Source organism: Sphaerodactylus townsendi, linkage group LG11, assembly GCF_021028975.2.
Source record: "Sphaerodactylus townsendi isolate TG3544 linkage group LG11, MPM_Stown_v2.3, whole genome shotgun sequence".
Taxonomy (NCBI): domain Eukaryota; kingdom Metazoa; phylum Chordata; class Lepidosauria; order Squamata; family Sphaerodactylidae; genus Sphaerodactylus; species Sphaerodactylus townsendi.
The window spans coordinates 16715836-16730171 of record NC_059435.1 but is presented as its reverse complement, the minus strand read 5'-3'; the positions used below and the strand labels follow the sequence as shown (position 1 = coordinate 16730171).

General features: G+C 44.0%; 1 protein-coding gene across 1 annotated transcript in view; it reads right to left on the bottom strand.

Annotated features, from left to right (window-relative positions):
• Nucleotides 1–880: 880 nt before the first annotated feature.
• Nucleotides 881–14336, bottom strand: part of STRADA (STE20 related adaptor alpha) — a 32704-nt gene continuing 19248 nt past the window's right edge. The window contains exons 6-13 of the mRNA XM_048510697.1: nt 13264–13385; nt 10587–10695; nt 9126–9249; nt 8302–8473; nt 7460–7564; nt 5904–6145; nt 3642–3684; nt 881–2227 (exon numbers count right to left, since the gene is read on the bottom strand). Of these exons, the coding sequence (XP_048366654.1) occupies nt 2075–2227; nt 3642–3684; nt 5904–6145; nt 7460–7564; nt 8302–8473; nt 9126–9249; nt 10587–10695; nt 13264–13385 (1070 nt within the window). The 3' untranslated portion in view covers nt 881–2074. The remainder of the gene's footprint in view (nt 2228–3641; nt 3685–5903; nt 6146–7459; nt 7565–8301; nt 8474–9125; nt 9250–10586; nt 10696–13263; nt 13386–14336) is intronic.

Sequence of the window (14336 nt, the reverse complement as noted above, 5' to 3'; positions counted from 1 at the left end):
GGAATAGAAACTTACAGAAGAAACAAAACTTAGTTTGCCAAGTCTTACGTGAGGCTGTTGTTGATTTTCCTAAGTCCCTGTCCAAAATGAGGAGTGGGAGATTCAAATGCAATGGCAATAACGTATTCCAAATCTAGCCAATGGTTAGAAGACAAGAAGGATGTTTGTAAGAGGGTATAAATTATGTTACACAAGCAACAGCCCCTTTGAACCGGCTCCCTGTCTGATTTTTACGGAGAGTCTGGGTTCCCTCTTCTGCGCAGAATTGAAACAATAAAACTCTGAACACTGAAGAAGCTTATGGATGGTTATTTGTGAGTAACCGGACAGAGCCTTAGCTCTGAGGACAGGGCCTAGCCCTGTGCCTAACCACAGCTGAACAGAACCGCAGTTTAAGACATTTCCCCTATCTCCTCTGTGTTTCTTCCCCTCTGTTTCAACAACAAAACTTTGTCTCAGGGACAGCAACGTCAAACTAACAAGATGACTTGCTAGGACAAAAGTAACTATACAAATATATTGGGATACAAATAAGTACATTAGGGCTGAGCACACAAAACAGCTGTGTCTGGTCAGACCCCCTGGTCTATCAAGGTCAGTATTATCTACCGTCTGACACTGGCTCTCAAGTGGAGATCTTTCACATCAGCTAGATCCTTTTATTTGAATATGATGGGGACTAAACCTGGAATTCCATGCATGCAAAGCAGTTGTTGTGCTACAGAGCCACAGATGCTCCCCTTTTCCAAACTGAGTTGACAATAAGGAGCTCAACCCAGGCATGAAAACATTTCCTTATAGCGTGCCATGGGACTGCGCCTCCACTCACAAGTGGATAATTCTTTCAGGAGGCCAACACTCACTGCAAAGCAAAGCAAGAGAGAGTGCAAAATAATTTTATTTTGGCAACAATATTAGAACAACAGACTTTGGGATCAAGTACAGCTTAACACACGCGTGTGAGCACGAACACATGGTTCTGTAGACAACGCCGCTGCTCCAGGCAGGCGGATGCAGGAAGAGACTCGGTTCCGTGCTCCACTGAGTAAAAACACTTTAAAATAACATAGCCCAAATGGGGAAAACCTGAAAGGCCTTAATACACAGAGCCTAGTAAAAGCAGAACTGTAGGGGCAGATTTCAAGGTTCTGCAATTTTATATCTTCAACCAGTGTTTGTGCAGGGGAGAAACTTCTCAGGCAGGCAAAACAGTGTAGAATAAGGAACTACTAGAAAAACACAGGCAAAAGAAGGAATGGGGGTAAAGAAAGAATCGGTTGATTTTCCATAGCAGGAATTCTTGCTGTGTCAAATCCATTCTTCCTCTTTATTCTCTGCCGGAGATGGGATACGGGTGAAGTTTGGAAAAAAAAATGTATACACAGAGAGCTCAGTGGATGGATGCTACCCTACAGCAATAACAACAGTAACGAGAAATTGCATCTGATCAAGCAAATATTGAGACCGGCCTCTGTGATGTACTCGTTCCTGCATTTAGCACCAGAACACTAGCATGTTGTTTTAAACGTATCCAGGAGAATCAGGGCAGAGGGGAAATGAGTTTTGGATAGAGGAAGACCAAGCTGTCCCTGGGATATGTTGATTGCAAATGCTATCTTCGATTTTTCTTTAGGAAGCCACTAATGTTCTGCTGGTGAATCTTTCGGTAACCATGTCTTGGAAGTAAATTTCGAATTATCGAAGCAGGCTCCTGGCTGTCCCTTGATCAGGAGACGATATCAAATCCTCCAGGGACAACCATGGGACTGCACAGAGATGGCAGGGGAAATGGGCTCCTTTGGGGCCTATTCAAGCCTTAATCTGCACTACACAGCAGGAAAGAATCTCCAGCACCATCTGCCAGAGATTATTTTCCTTCCTGCCCCGCCTACCTGCAGGTGCTAGTCTGCTTTCTGACTCTGATCCAATACCAATGATGTCTGGATCACCTTAAGATGAGTAAACTTCTGCAATGTAACATTCATCGCCGTGGTGTGAGGAAGGAAGAGGTTAAATAAATTAACCAAGTCTGCGGAAAGCTTCTAAATCTGATATGTTTTCTCGCTTTGGGGACCTAGAACTCCCAGTCATCCAGCTTGAGCTGCTCCAGGTTGGATTCTGCACCAGAAATACTGCTCGGATCTTGCGCCTGCAGGCCTTCAAAGCTAGTCATTGGCGTGACGGGGTACAACAGTTCAGGGAGCGCTTCAGATGGACGGCGTTTGATCTGGAGGGGAGGGAAGACATTTTTAAGAAATCGTACACACGATTCAAGACCCTGGGCTGGTGAGAAACAGAAAGCTCTTGGTTTGAACGTGAACAACTAATTATTCCATTTGCCTGTGTCTGTTTCTTTTTCTTTTTTCTATCCTTTCATTTTTGTAACACTTTACAAAAAAGATAATTATTACTACAAAAAGCAGCTAATTATTCCCCCATCACACTTTGAAGTCACTTTCCTGGAGTAAATTTATACTGGAAGTACCAGGGATCCCCAACCTGTGGGCATATTTGGAGTCCTGACACAGCATGGTGAGCAGAGCAACAAATTGGAGGCAGCCAATAAATGAGGGCTATCGCTTGGCTGCAGTCACCCAGTGCAGACCCCTTGTGCTGTGGTGGCAGCTGCTGCCAAAACAACATTTTTTAAAAAAATCTGCACAACCAATTAAATCTCCCATAAGTAATCAAAAGCCTACCTGGTCCCACCTACTTCCTAGAAATACTTGGCAGGCTCCAGAGAGAGTGTCAGTGGGTGCGGACCCCGGTGTTAAGTTTTTGTGACCTGCCACACTTCCATAGGATAAACAAGATGTTGGTTTGGGGATTCCTGGAGGGAATCTACTTTTGGAAGCAGGATGGTTGGCTTGGCTGGAATAACAAAGGTTCAGCAAGAAGGGGAAATGAAAGGTTGCCAACTTCCAGGTGCGCCCTGGAGAGCTTCTGAAATTACAACTAATTTCCAGATGACAGAGAAAATGTCTGCTTTGTACTGGGGACTCTGTGGAAACATACCCTGCTGAGGTCACTGTCCTACTCAAACTCTGTGCTCCCCAGGCCCCGCCCCCCAAATCTCCCGGTATTTCCCAATCCAGAGCCGATGACCTTGCCTCTAAGTGGGATCTGGTTGGCTCTTCTGTGCTTCACTGAGATTGGCATGTGTACCCCAGCCACTTAGGATGGCAACGGAAAGGGAGGAACAAAAACGTTCCAAATTCTGGACTGCGGAGGCTCAAATATGAAAAACTCCTTGGCTCATTCCGCACATGCAGAATAATGCACTTTCAAACTGCTTTCAATGCTCTTTGAAGCTGTGCGGAATGGCAAAATCCACTTGCAAACAGTTGTGAAAGTGGTTTGAAAATGCATTATTTTGCATGTGCAGAAGGGCCCCTTGTTTCGCTTGTTCCTTAGTCCTTAGTCTTCCTGCCTCCCCACAAAAGCACAAAAGGTCCCCAAGAGAAGATCGAGGTAGACAAGGCAACTCAAGTGCAGTCTTTGGGGCCCAGAAGCTTTTGGCTTCACGCTATTAACTACAAGAGAAGGTTTCAACATCAACACCCATCTCCCTTCCAGGGGCCTTCTATCCTTCAAGCTTGCTGAAACAAGAAGGCTTGTTGCTGGGGGGACAGGACACTTACCTGTTTGAAAAAGGAATGGTTGAGCAAAGCACTCGCGCTTGGTCTGTGGGAAGGAAACACAACAAAGAGGTCATCTGTTGATAAGCAAAGAAACCAGACGGAGAGCAAGCAGCAAAAAGCTTCTTCCTTCTCAGGATTCTCAAGACTCAAAACTCGCAAACCACTGCTATGGACAGATTTAGGCTCAGATTGATTCATTTACAGTCACAGCCCAATAGAAAAACACGGGATAAGACATCCCAAGTTCTAGAGTAATAAAATGGAGGACATTCCAAGGAAACCATAAACATGTTAACTTGCTACAAAAGAATAAAAGGAAAGTGTAGTTAATTATACCCTGTTCAGTATAAAGCTGACAGTGTGGTCGCAGGTTCTCTGCCAGCGTTGGAGCAGTGGGTGCTCACACTGTAAAGAAGTCCAATTCTCGGGGGGCATTTTAAGTCTTCATTAAGCATCACTTCCATCGACACTGTTATTATCTGTCCCGGGAAATATCGCTCTTTGATAAAACAGCCTTTATATTGCGCCGGAAGTATGTTTCCTGGTACAGATATATCGATGTTGATGGAAGAGGCACTTAAATAAGGTTTTAAAATGCCCCCAGATAATAGGAACGGGGGGAGACAGGCAGTAGGACCCAAGTGGAACAAAATGTCCGAGAAGACATGGCAGATTTATGCACACGTCTCCTGTCATCTTCATCCTGAACAGGGTATAACAAAACTGAAAGATAAAAGTATTAAATCCAAAAACATTTCTTAAATGATAATATTTAGTTTTTACATGTCACGTGACTAAACTTGCCACGAGTTTTAATCACATAGGGACAGAAATTTGCCACAGATCTCGGGATATTTGGATTTTCATCAGCTGATCACGTTCCAATCCAGCCTTGCCCAACCAAGCAGAAAACGCGTCGAGGAAAGAAGAGAACAATCTTTGCCCTTATTTTAAAAAAGGCAGCGAAAGAAACATGAACAGGCAAGGGTTGCTACCATTTCACAAAACGTCCAAAGCAGCAGCGTTCAGGAGGGCATTCTTGAAATGGAACTGAAATCACAGTGGGACAAAATGGCCCAGAAGGGAGCCTGCAGGTGAGTGTGGCGACTGCGCTGCTCTGGACCTCTGACATGTCACCATCTGCATTGCTTGCACTATGCCAAATTCCTGTTCACATTGCCATTCAATTTCATATTCAAATTCCTAGTGGGATGGTACTGACAGCTGATTTTGTATTCCTGGTTGTACTACGCAGTTCAATTGCACTGTTAGTTTTATATCTCATGCTGTATGTTCACATTATTGCTCTCCCTGTACTTTAGTTTTGCAGGATGTCCCATGCTGCATGATTACATTTTTTCTCTCATTGTTCTCTAAGTCACCTTAAGTTCCAGTGAGTAATGTAGGCTCTATGTAAGCTAAATAAATATACAAGAATTGAAGTGATTTCAGGCAATATGCCCATATACTTGATTGCCCCCACCACATGCCATACAGTTTCCATTGTTAGTGAATAAGAAGAAAAAGGAGAAGCGTTTGGATTTATACCCCCCTCCCCCCTTTCTCTCCTGTAAGGAAACTCAAAGGGGCTTACAATCTCCTTTTCCTACCCCACCCCTCACAACAAACACCTGTGAGGTAGGTGGGACTGAGAGAGCTCCAAAGAACTGTGGCTAGCCCAAGGTCACCCAGCTGGCATGTGTTGGAGTGCACAAGCTAATCTGGTTCACCAGATAAGCCTCAAGTGGATAGTTCCTCCCTGCCCTGGCCCCCCTTTCATATGTTTTTGTGGATTTTGCACTGTGAGATAGGTTGCTCTGAAGGATTGCCTTTGTCTTCACCATGACTCGCATCAGAACATTCTGAGTCCAGAAGAGGGACGGGAATACAAAACCGCAAACTGGGCATGGTTTAGCAGACAGGAAATTGTATTATTTTTCAAGCTTTGGGACAGATGTTTTTAACCCAGCATTTGTCTCTTCTTTCCCTGCCAAAGCTACAAGAATCAACTATGTTGTCTTACTCGGAGAATGATTCACAGTATACATTATATTATTGTTCTCATTTGCTACTACGGCCCTAGAAACTTTTCTATTTTGAAAGAGGAGCTTGAAGTCATGGTTTGGTTTCTTCTTGCAGAAGAAGATGGTTCTAGGACCATGGTAGCAGCAAAAGCTTGAAAGTACAATAGGCAGCACCCCTTTTCCTTCTTCCCTTAAGGGGCTGCACCATTTTAAACTCCCCAATTTGTTCCTGTCGTACCTCAGTTCTGGGTTCCTATGAAGGCACTGCTCTACAAAGTGATGAAAGCTGGGAGAGAAGGTACGGAGATATGGATGTGGTGCTGCATCGCCATTGGAGGTCTTGGCGTTGTTGGCTGCCGTATTTTCCATGAACCCCATGCTGGCTCCTGATCGTAATGGTTTCGTCGTCAGCTCCTCTGGAGGGATAGTTGTGGTGTCCAGAAGACAAGGAACTGTGCCGTTTAGCTTCTCCAAAAGCATCTGAAGTACAAGGAAAAAAGGCAGATGCGTTTTGGCAGGCAATTAGATTCCAAAATGTTGCTTATGTAGAAAGCCGCTGCCCCATAAGCTGGGCTGCCCCGAAACTGTACAGAACACTTTCTTTTATTGCCCGTTCTATGATGAAATATGAGCGAAGTATTTAAACCCCATTTGAAGACAGAGGGTCAGGTTTTCTGATAGTTCCAAGCTGATCTCCCTACTAAATAGCCCCATCTTAGAAATGTGTGAGAGTGTAGCTAAGTTTCTACAGGACACCATTAAGCTCCATCTTCCAAAGAAAGGGTGCTAATTTTTATTCTGGTTCTTTTTATGATTGTATTAACTCTTTTCTTTTTTAACTCCATGCAATGTTGTATTGTATTATGTCTTTTATCTACTTTAAATCTCTGTATATTTTTAATTTTTGTATATTTAGAGTCAGTATATTATGCAATACTTATAGCCTAGCTGCCAATAAAGCCCTTAGATTGGATTGGATTGACAGGCAACTAAAACTCATGCTCCCCATTTTAAGTTTTATTACAGAGATCTCAGATAATGAAGTGTCATTCCACAGTCAATCAGTGCCACAATACTTGTGACTTCCTTGCATCTCTATGCAGTAAAGCTCTTTGCTCAGAGGGTTCAGAGGTTAAGAACATAAGAACAAGCCTGCTGGATCAGACCAGAGTCCATCTAGTCCAGCACTCTGCTACTCACAGTGGCCCACCAGGTGACTTTGGGAGCTCACATGCAGGATGTGAAAGCAATGGCCTTCTGCTGCTGCTGCTGCTGCTCCCAAGAACCTGGTCTGCTAAGGCATTTGCAATCTCAGATCAAGGAGGATCAAGATTGGTAGCCAAAAATCGACTTCTCCTCCATAAATCTGTCCAAGCCCTTTTTAAAGCTATCCAGGTTAGTGGCCATCACCACCTCCTGTGGCAGCATATTCCAAACACCAATCACGTGGTGCGTGAAAAAATGTTTCCTTTTATTAGTCCTAATTCTTCCCCCCAGCATTTTCAATGTATGCCCCCTGGTTTTAGTATTGTGAGAAAGAGAGAAAATTTTCTCTCTGTCAACATTTTCTACCCCATGCATAATTTTTTAACTTCAATCATATCCCCCCTCAGACGTCTCCTCTCCAAACTAAATAGTCCCAAACACTGCAGCCTTTCCTCATAAGGAAGGTGCTCCAATCCCTCAATCATCCTCGTTGCCCTTCTCTGCACTTTTTTTATCTCTTCAACATCCTTTTTGAGATGTGGCGACCAGAACTGAAGGTGCAAAGAGAAAAGCAGTAGAATGGCCTACCTGAGTCACAGGCATATCCTTGAAGGGGACGTGACCATTTGCCAGTTCACAGGCTGTTATTCCTACACTGTAGATATCAGATTTTGCATCGTAGCCTTGAAGATTCTAAAACCATAAACATGAAAATACGTTGGGATATGTTGGGGCCCTCTTTAAAACCGAGGGAAAAATGAACAAAGAAGAAATTAAATAACTGATCGTGGTGGCTCACAAAGGTAAGTTATAAGTATTTACTGATGTTTGTGTGGCTCCCCGTGGCAACAGTGAAAGAAACAAAACCCAATAAAGTGGAGGAGGGAGGCGAGGAAGAAGCAGCGACAGCAGCTCATTACAGGCTTGCCAGTGAAAAGGTTTAGAGGTGTCTTTTTAGACAAGTAAAATTTGATGGGTGAAACAGTATGTGGCAGGGTAGACGTATGCCAGGGCTGTATGCTATTTTACCTATGAAAAACATTTCAAGAGCCAGTGTGGACTCTTACTTAAAAGCGCTGGACTAGGTTCTGGGAAACCCACGTTCAAATGCCGACACTGCCATGGAACTTCACTGGGTGACCCTGAGCCAATCACTATCCTTACAACCACCACCCTGTGAAGTCGGTTAAGCTTAGAGCAGGGGTGTCCAAGTCTGGTGTTTCAATGTCCATGGACTACAATTCCCATCAGCCCCTACTAGCATAGCCCCTACTAGCACCCGACTTGGACGCCTCTGGCTTAGAGACAATGGAGAAAGGATGAATGACGTTGTAAGCAACTTTGGGTCTCCCATTGAGAAAGATGTGTTGAACAAATACATTTGCGAGACTTGTTGCTTCAAAAGTAAGACCAAGCAAGGATTGACTTACCTGCTGCAGGACCTCCGGGCTCAGCCATGGTAGACCCTTGATGCTGAACTTGGGGAAATCATGAACTACTTTGAGGCGCTGACCGTGTCTGATCATGCTTAGATTACTGCGCAGGCCAGAGAGATACACCTTTCCATCTGCAGAAATCAGGACATGACTGGCCTTCACACTCCTGCATGCAAAGAGGACAGAGAGAAAGCAGCCACAAACCCCCCTCCCCAGACTCCAACATTCTAGACCATGGGTGGCCAAACCTTCATCTTGCCTTTTGATCGCAGCAACCTGGAAGGAGGGAAAGCTAGCAGCAAGAAGGAAACATTGCAGTTTCCACTGCTCTCGCAAACTGTGGGGCGCCCAGGATCTCCTGTGACACTACTCTAGTTGCATCAGTACAAGAGTCTCTGCCCCACAGGAACAGTACGCTTTCTGCGGGGCAGAAAGCCAGCAAATAATCAGCCCCTGATTCAGTTTCAATGTAATACTGGTCAATTATTACTATAAGATGACTGAGTATCCAGATGAAGAACACTCTGCACGGCTGAACCCTCGCCCCGCTGGCTCCAATGTTGCCTTTATTAAGACCTAGGACCAAATTACCTCCAACTCTAATCTTTGGCTTTGCAAATTCTTTGCAAAGTTTTGGACAAGAGATGTTTCTTAGAGACTTTCTAATGAGGCACCCTCGCAACAACTACAATTCCCAGGACTTTTTGCAAAAGCTACAATTCCCAGGACTTTTTGTCCAGGAAGCCAACATCATGGAACTAATTTCAAAACAGCTGAAGTTTGCTTTTCCATGCTTACAGCGCAACAGCCTTGCTTACCTGTGAACGTATCCCATGTGGTGTATGTAATCAAGAGCCTTCAATATGCCTTGCAGGATATAAGCCATAGCTAGTTCACTCATCCCGTCCATGAAATGGGTACAGATTAAATCTTTGGCAGAACCTGCAAAGAAGGTAGCACAAGAAAGCCTTAACAGTTGCTCTCCTTTTCTTTGCATGAAGTCTTAAGTCTATCATGTCTTAAGCTCCCTGAAATCTCAAAGGCCAGCACATACAATTATTTCATTGCTAAGCTGCACATGTAGGCAAGATGCCAGACTCCAAAGGGGAGAGAAACATCATTCAAGGCAGCTGGGCATCGTCTCCATGCTGCTTCCCCTTGGGCCCTGCTTCTCTCAGTTCAATGGCCTGGCTCTGACTTCCCCCTTTCTTCACCCATTTCCCTTCCTCCACCCACCCACCCACCCACCCTGTTTGTTATAGCCCCCAAGGTGCTTGTCCTCCTTCTCTCCACCCTCCTCAAGCCTCTCCAATCTCTCCACCATGCAGGACACGTTTTCAGCAATAGGCCTCCTGTGATGGACTGGCTAGTAGGGGGTGCCCCAGCCAATGCAAATCACTTGGTCCTTTGGGGGGGGGGGGAGGACTTGGCAGAACTGTGTGTTCTGTCCTTTGAAAATACGCCCCTGGGAAGCTCCCTGAAAGGGGCTGGAATATTCCCTATGATCAGCTGTAAGAGCCCTGGCGACCTTCTGCCGTCTTTGCCCTTCTGGTATACGTTCCTTTAGAAGAGGCATTTTTAAATCTGTGAGAAAGCAGAAACTGAAGGGCCCTACCAAGAATTTCATACTCCATGGTGAATTATACTGATGACCCCCCCCCCCCCCGTTTTCCTGGCATGAGAATAGGAAAAATATTCCAAAACATAGAAGAGAATGAGTTACCGTGTTTCCCCGAAAATAAGGCAGTGTCTTCTATTAATTTTTGCTCCCAAAGATGCACTACGTCTTATTTTCAGGGGATGTCTTATTTTTCCGCTCCACAGCTGCATGCTTTGGTGTTCTGTTCGACGGGCATGCTTCCCAACAAAAACTTTGCTATGTCTTACTTTCGGGGGATGCTTTATATTCAGCACTTCAGCAAAACCTCTACTACGTCTTATTTTCAGGGGATGTCTTATTTTCGGGGAAACAGGATAGCTCCAGCTCACAGGTGTCAAACTCGCGGCCCTCCAGATGTTATGGACTACAGTTCCCATCATCCCCTGCCAGTATGCTGGCAGGGGATGATGGGAACTGTAGTCCATAACATCTGGAGGGCCGCGAGTTTGACACCTATGCGGTCTAACTCATCCAGAATGCCACATAAGGAAAGGAGTCCTTGAGAGAGAATGCTGGCCCACTGCTAGTACTCAAAGGCACCGACTATCTTGCTAAGAGGCCACATCATAGCAGAACAAGCAGATCTGACATAACAGCTGAAAACCCTGGCTGTACCTACCATAAGCCATGAAAGAGGTCACAACCCAAAGCTCATTGCTGACTACGAAGGCAGCTTTATATGGCACAAGATTGGGGTTACTGAAGAACTTTGAGACGTGAAGTTCATCCTAAGGACCAAAAAACAATAAAGCAGCCACAGATTCTTAGCCAATGAGACAGCCAAGTTAATACACAGTGAGAAAACTGACTAGCCAGCAAGCACAGCTGATTTGCTTCGTTTGAGCAAAGGCAGCTGAATGTTGATTGGGAAACCAACTAACCAGGTTGTGTGTGACGTTTTATCAGCCATTTCTATCTGGGGGTATAAAATAATTTGAAAATAAATCAATCAATGCTTGTAATTAAGTGCACTAGAAGTATAAAAATAATTTTAATTGAAAGTTTTGCAAGTGGCAAGAAACATGCCGAGAGTAAACAAATTAAGTACAACAGTCAACAAAATATGGATATCACTGGCAGAACATTTGACAGAGCTGTTGCCCATAAGTGCTGATGATTTGCATTAGTTAGAACTAAAGTTGGTGTTAGAAACTACACATTGAAATTCCTCTTCGAAAGATGTTGTTTCTTTATCTAGGGGGAAACTGAAGGGAATTCCCCTTATATATTTATTTGAACTTTCAGCTTGCCTTAACTTGGAAGACTCAACCAAGGCACAGATAAGCCAGTAAGCTAAAACACAGCCTTCTCACCCACCCACCCCTAATCCAGCCCCATGAAGAGTTCTTCTGGAGAACATGAAAGCTTTTACACTGTTTTGCATCATTGTAGCTGGTCTGAATAAAAGGTACTACAAAGGCTTAAGGCTTGATTTTGGATTCTGAACCAGTCTGGCTGGTAAACAACTTGTACAGCATGCTGTCCATGGCACTATCTTTAAAGACACTTTAAGGTTTCAGCAGTCAAAAAATGTGTAGCTTGTTTATTGTCTGCAGCATGGCCACAAGGCCATCACTCCAATTATAGGCATGCTTGCTTTGGCAAACAGTTCAAGTTCAAGGGACAAATGCTCAAAACAGCATGGGAACATGAAGCACATTTTGTGCCTTTGAAGAAGCACCTTCTATGACAATGGTTCTCAACCAGGGGGTCGGGACCCCTTTGGGGGTCAAACGACCAGCCCTCTGGCCAGGCCTAAGACTCTCTGCATCAGTGCTCTCCATCTGTAAAATGGATAAACGTTAAGGTTGGGGGTCACCACAACATGCGGAACTGTATTAAAGGGTCACGGCATTAGGAAGGTTGAGAACCACTGTTCCATGAGATATTCTTAACCATTTGCTAAAAATGTCTGGAGTGACTTGGTAGATTAGATTAACAAGTATGTTGAGCAGAGACATTTCTTTGCATTTATGACATTCCCTGCAACAAGGCCTGTCCAAAATTTCCTCACTTAGCTTTCACTGGTAGGAGAATCAATTTTTTTAAAAAATTTATACTTGGGATACAATACACGTGCACTATAGGACTGGGGTGGGAACCTGCGGCTCTCCAGATGTTCAGGAACTACAAGCACCCCATCAGCCTCTGTCAGCATGGCCAATTGGTAGGGGCTGATGGGAATGGTAGTTCCTGAACATCTGGAGAGCTGCAGGTTCCCTACCCCTGACATAGACAGACACTGCAGCAAGAACTCAATACTGACAAGTTTTCCTGTGTTATTGAAATGTATACTCATGACATCCTGCATCTGTCTGAACGTAACAGAATTGCTAAACAACTCATTATACTACCTTCCGTCCAATAAGGTAAAATCATTCTACAAGTTGAATTTGCTAGTGGGATTTTGTAAAAGAACATAATATTACGTTGTTCTGTACTTCAGAAGGGCAGTCTATTCATTTTAAAATAAATAACGCAAAACAGCCACTATAGTCTGTCTCAGAAAAAGATGACAGAAGGGTTGTATATTCCTCTGCCACAGAACTCAATATGCCGGACCTTCTTTGCTGTAGAATGCTCCACCTGGGTATTAGTGCCTACCTAGTCCTGCTTCCCTCCCATTCATATTTGAAACTAAAAATACATTTTTGCATTCAGTTTACTTACAAAACATTATATGTTCAATAAAGCACAAAATAATGGTTTTGACAAAGGCAGAGCGTAAAAATGAACAATAATTCTCATATTTGTTCGGGGCTATAATGTAATGCAGAAGCATACAACTTTCTCAACCACTGTACTTCAACTAAATCTTTTTCTGAGACAGAGCATAATATAAACCTCTGTTCTCCACCCCCCACCCCCCAAAAAAGCCCCTTGCTGGAATACAATAGTCTTATAATAGATACAGAATGTATCATAGAGGCTGTACCGATACAAAGGAGGAAGAGTTAAAATCAGGACTTTGCAGGGAGTCATAGTTTAGATTCAAAATTAGGAAGGTTCTCCTCATGCAAGATCAGTTCAGCAATGGAAGCTGTGGTACGAATGCCATTCTTGGTGGTTCTTAAGACAGGCTTTGCCTATAGTGAATGTAGAGAGGGGCTGACCACTGGACCCCTCCCAGCTTAATGGTTTTATAAAGCCATCACTGAAATAGCTACAGGTTCTTTTGACTTGTTCGTTTCTCAGTTTTACAGAATTTCAGGGTCACCAAATGCCATGCATTGACCACCAAGATCTTGCTCTCTCCAACAAGCCAAGCTGCCTCTACACAAGACTGCTCACCCTACCTGCAAAAATGCCACCATTTCATTTGTGCAGGCCTCTAAGTTGATCCTCCGAACGGTGACAAATTCTCCTGAAGGTTTATGGCGTGCTAGATTCACAGTCATTAGATCCTCAAAGCCCTTCCCTGGAAAGATAAGAGCCATTGGTTCAATAACACTGAAGAACTTCAATAACATCATGAATTCTTTGATTGCTTTTCCACAACGTGGTCTTTTAACAGCATACACTTTGCGTATTGGTTTTCAGCTGTTGGCCGTATATATCTGAATTATAAATATTTTCTGTTTTCAAAAATCTGACACAGATTACAAACAAATCCTTTCTGATTTCTATCATACATCGCTCCTAAAAAAAAGCACCCTTGATTTTATTGATCTTCTGCAGTTAGAAATCACTATTCTGCACCAGCTCACTCAAGGGAACATAATTTATTTATATTTTTTACTCAATTTATATTCTGCCCTTTTCCCCAACTGGAACCCAAAGTGGTGTCCATCATTCACCTCACCTCCATTTTATCCTTACAACAACCCTGTGAAGTAGGGTAGAATGAGTTATAGTTATTCAACTATGACATGAACTATTGTGTTAAGTAGATGTTTGGGACCCTTTAGATTAGGGGTTCCCACCTGGAAGCGGTGGAAACATCAAGGGTGTGTGTGAAAAGTTTGGGGGCAGTAGGGGGATGCTGAGGACTTTTGAGGTGGGCAATGCAGGGATTCCTGGGCCTGCTGGTGGGGAAAAGGTCTTGCTCTTCCATCCTGGTGATGGGTGAGTTTTAAAAGAAAAGCCTGGCATGTAGCCTGGAGTGGGGGGAGGCAAAGAATCCCACAGAAAAGATAATGTGGGACCTGGTACAGGAAGTCAGTGTTGTTGAGCAGATAGGGAACAGCGACCACAATGCAGTCAGATTTGGTATCTCTGCATACAAGCAAGTGACAACTAAGTATGTAGTTACATTCGCCTTCAGAAGGGGAAATTTCTCAAAGATGAGGGGGATAGAGCGCAGGAAGCTGAAAGGGAAAATCAGGAGAGCCAAAACTCTCCAAGATGCTTGGAGGTTATTTAAAAACAC